General features: G+C 41.8%; 1 protein-coding gene across 1 annotated transcript in view; it reads left to right on the forward strand.

Moving 5' to 3' along the window:
- The window catches only part of LOC104832527 (myosin-3-like), a 20,243-nt gene that overhangs the window by 6,753 nt on the left and 9,681 nt on the right, over positions 1 to 3,809 (forward strand). Inside the window, exons 13-18 of the mRNA XM_010568758.1 lie at positions 277 to 447; positions 696 to 980; positions 1,310 to 1,438; positions 2,726 to 2,813; positions 2,909 to 3,071; positions 3,472 to 3,568. Of these exons, the coding sequence (XP_010567060.1) occupies positions 277 to 447; positions 696 to 980; positions 1,310 to 1,438; positions 2,726 to 2,813; positions 2,909 to 3,071; positions 3,472 to 3,568 (933 nt within the window). The remainder of the gene's footprint in view (positions 1 to 276; positions 448 to 695; positions 981 to 1,309; positions 1,439 to 2,725; positions 2,814 to 2,908; positions 3,072 to 3,471; positions 3,569 to 3,809) is intronic.

The following is a 3,809-nucleotide window of genomic DNA, read 5'->3' on the forward strand; positions in this document are numbered from 1 at the left end:
TGGCAGCGTACACAAATTCAAGCAGATGAAAAGGTGGACATGGTCTAAGCTTTGCAACTCTTTTCAGAGCTCAGAAATATGCTGAGACAGTGCCAGCACCTGAAAGGGTAGATATATTAGAGGACGGAATATGCCAGTCACCTGTCCAGTCCCATGACTAGAAATTCAGGAACCCAGTCATGGAGACCTTAATGGGTTGAAAATAAAACCTATTGGAAGATGGAAAGTGTTCCTGGAACTGAACTTTGCAAGTAAGTAAATCTCTGCATTCTGCAGTTCAACAGCCTGGAGCAGCTGTGCATCAACTTCACCAATGAGAAACTGCAACAGTTCTTCAACCACCACATGTTCGTGCTGGAGCAGGAAGAGTACAAGAAAGAAGGAATTGAATGGGAGTTCATTGACTTTGGGATGGACCTGGCTGCCTGCATTGAACTCATTGAGAAGGTATTTGTGTAATTCACAACGTCTAATCTTTTCAGAAATGCATTAATTTTTTATATATTTATAAATGTTGCTTGAAAGGGTAAATGTGACATTGTAAATACATAAGTTCAGATTATTTTACAATTTACTCTGCCGAGCAGAAGAACAATCCCTGAGAGAGTTAGTATTGTCTCACTCAGGAAGCTATTTCTTTATCTGTGATTCTTTCTGCCTTTTCACCTCTTCCTCCTTCCTTCTGCTTCTTCCAGCCCATGGGCATCTTCTCCATCCTGGAAGAGGAGTGCATGTTCCCCAAGGCAACTGACACCTCTTTCAAGAACAAGCTTTATGACCAACATCTGGGCAAGTCCAACAACTTCCAGAAGCCCAAGCCTGCCAAAGGGAAGGCTGAGGCCCACTTCTCCCTGGTGCACTATGCTGGCATGGTGGACTACAACATCACTGGCTGGCTGGAGAAAAACAAGGATCCCCTGAATGAAACTGTTGTGGGGCTGTACCAGAAATCATCCCTGAAGACACTGGCCTTACTCTTTGCCTCTGCTGGAGGAGAGGCAGGTCAGTTCTGTGAAATTCATATTTTCATTTTTATTTACTGGCTCTGCCAGAGCCATGAATATCAGCTCAAGTGTTCTAAAGAAACTGCATGTTGTGCAGAGTGTCCCATGGCTTGAATTTATTAATAAAGGAAAAGATCACATGTATTTCAGGCCTTCCACTCAGCCATGATAATCCCTTGGATTATCACACACTTTTGGTCCTGTGTTCCTTTAGACTGAGTGTTGACTCTCTTTCCCACTGCATCTTAGGTACCTTTCTTAGCCTGACTGATACATATGAAAAAGCTTCTTGCTGTCTCATAGAGAAAAATTTTACAAATCAGAGCTCTAAAACCATCTTTTTTTGGTGTTCTTCAGAGAGTGGTGGTGGTGGTGGCAAGAAGGGTGGCAAGAAGAAGGGTTCTTCTTTCCAGACAGTATCTGCTCTTTTCAGGGTAAGTACAGAAGTCATTCTCTCTATTTTTTTCCTCTTTTCTTTTAAGTTGAAGATTATTAACCTCACACTAACTCCAACAAGGCCATTTTACTGCACCTATTAACATTTTTCTGCATCAAGAACATCTCTTCAGTTATTCATAAAAGAGCTGACTGCAAGTCAGCTGAGGCCAGCTGAGGAAGTTACATCTTGATCTCGCTTTTCTTCGAATGTTGTAAGAGGTACTTAGGTCAGGCTAGTTTCATTTACTCATGAGTACACCAGCTGGTAGGATCAAGCTCTTCCCTCTCTCCCTCTGCCTTGGACAGGAGGACAATGGTGGATATGGCTACCTGCCTCTGGGAACCTTAAGTCTGGATCAGCACATATAAATATATGTGCATTTGCACATGATAATACATAACACATAATTGCTTGCACATGATTATACATATGAAGACAAGGCAATAGGGAAATGCCAAGGCCAGTTTCTTTTCCACCAATGGACAGAGCTTAATGCAGATGGAAACACTCTTGTTTCAGAACCTGTGGCATCTAGCTACCATCTGGTATCCTGAACAGTTTTTCACACTGTGAAAGAGATAGCTGTCTGAGCAGCTTTGCCCTGCTCCAAACCAGGGCTGAACTGAGAACTGTTAGGACCTCACTAGTAAAAATGATTGCTAAAATCAGAGCTAGTTCATGGGATTGCTTTTAAAAACAATTCTAGAAAGGGGTGCTGTCAGACCTGCCACTCATGCCTTTTTTTTTTTGTAGAGAAATCTACAACTTGTGACCCCCATACTCAAGAACAGGGAGTCTTTCTTGTCTTCCCCTGCTCGACTGTTGTCAAATATATCCTCACAAGTAGCATTTAATGCCATTAAGCTTCCCTTTCCCAGCATTCTCTGCAAACTTGGTCCTTGGCCCTCTTCCCTTTTGTCCTATTTTTGGTTTTGCTTCTGTTCTCATCAATAGTCAGTGTCTTCCATAGAGTGAGAATCAGGTTATTACAAAGAATCATCTTTCACTCAGAATTACGCCTTTTGCCAGGAGCTTCTGGTCACCATTCTCCATAGGTGTCCTGTCTGAGTGGATGTATCCCTCAGTCTCATGAAAACACATTACACAGTTTTGTGACTTTCTCTCACGCTCAAGACTGAAAGGCAGAAGAAAACTCAAATTGGGATGGCTATAGGTGGGAATAATAAATTCATTATTTCTTTCCAACACTTTTCTAACATCTGACAGTATAACTGCAGAGGTACCATTTGTTAATGAAAAATCTTTGCTCATGAACCCACAGGAGAACCTCAACAAACTGATGACCAATCTACGGAGTACTCACCCCCATTTTGTCCGTTGCATCATCCCTAATGAAACAAAAACACCTGGTAAGAACCTCAAGTAGAGAGAAATCATAGTGTGATGCACCCATTATTCTCTATGCTTTATCATGAAGTATCAAATAATTGTCTTATTCACTCAGGTGCTATGGAGCATGAACTGGTGCTACACCAGCTGCGGTGTAACGGCGTGCTGGAAGGCATCAGAATTTGCAGGAAAGGTTTCCCAAGCAGAATCCTCTATGCAGACTTCAAACAGAGATCAATCTCCTTTCTGCTCTCCATCCTGTCTTTACGGCATAAGTTGTACATCTTCAGTATTTTAACATTTGTTGTTATTTTTTGATGCCAACTCTATCCGATTATAACTGAAAGAAGGGGAAAATGCTGGAATGCATAAATAAAGGCAACATGTACGGCTAGCAAAAAAGAACTTGTTGAGAAATGAAGAGATAAGTCAGGTGTCCTCACTGACTGCTGTTCATCAAACAGTCAAACTTTGCCAGTGTCTCTGAATATGGAAGCACAATAGAGCTCCCCAAGCCAATGCTTACAAGATTAAAAAATGCAAATTGGGATGTGGGTACAACACATTCTCAGACAAAAATGACAAACTCAGATAGAGTGCTTTGGCCATTGTATCAGCTGCAAGTTTCAGGGGAAGATGCTTTCCGCCTATACACAAAGTGGCAATGTTCCTCTCTAGCAACTTTCTACAGCATAGTTTAAGTGAAGAAGGCATCGGACTGAAATGGCTGGAGATCAGTGTCCTCTTTTCATCTATGACTGATCACCTGAAGACAGTAAAAGTTTCCTTAATTTTGTTATCAGATTGGGACTTCATTGTAACGGTGTCTCTAAACAAGGGATGAAATTCCATCTTCCTCAGCCTCATTCTGCTGCAAAGACTGTGGTTAGTCTCAATAAACAGTGTTGACTTATGACCTGAGATTGCCTTCATTCATAGTTCCTCTCACCCCACAGATACAAGGTGCTTAATGCCAGTGCTATCCCAGAGGGACAGTTCATTGATAGCAAGAAGGC

The sequence above is a fragment of the Haliaeetus leucocephalus genome, unplaced genomic scaffold (genome assembly GCF_000737465.1).
Source record: "Haliaeetus leucocephalus isolate CR32 unplaced genomic scaffold, Haliaeetus_leucocephalus-4.0 Scaffold252, whole genome shotgun sequence".
In the NCBI taxonomy this organism is placed as follows: Eukaryota; Metazoa; Chordata; class Aves; order Accipitriformes; family Accipitridae; genus Haliaeetus; species Haliaeetus leucocephalus.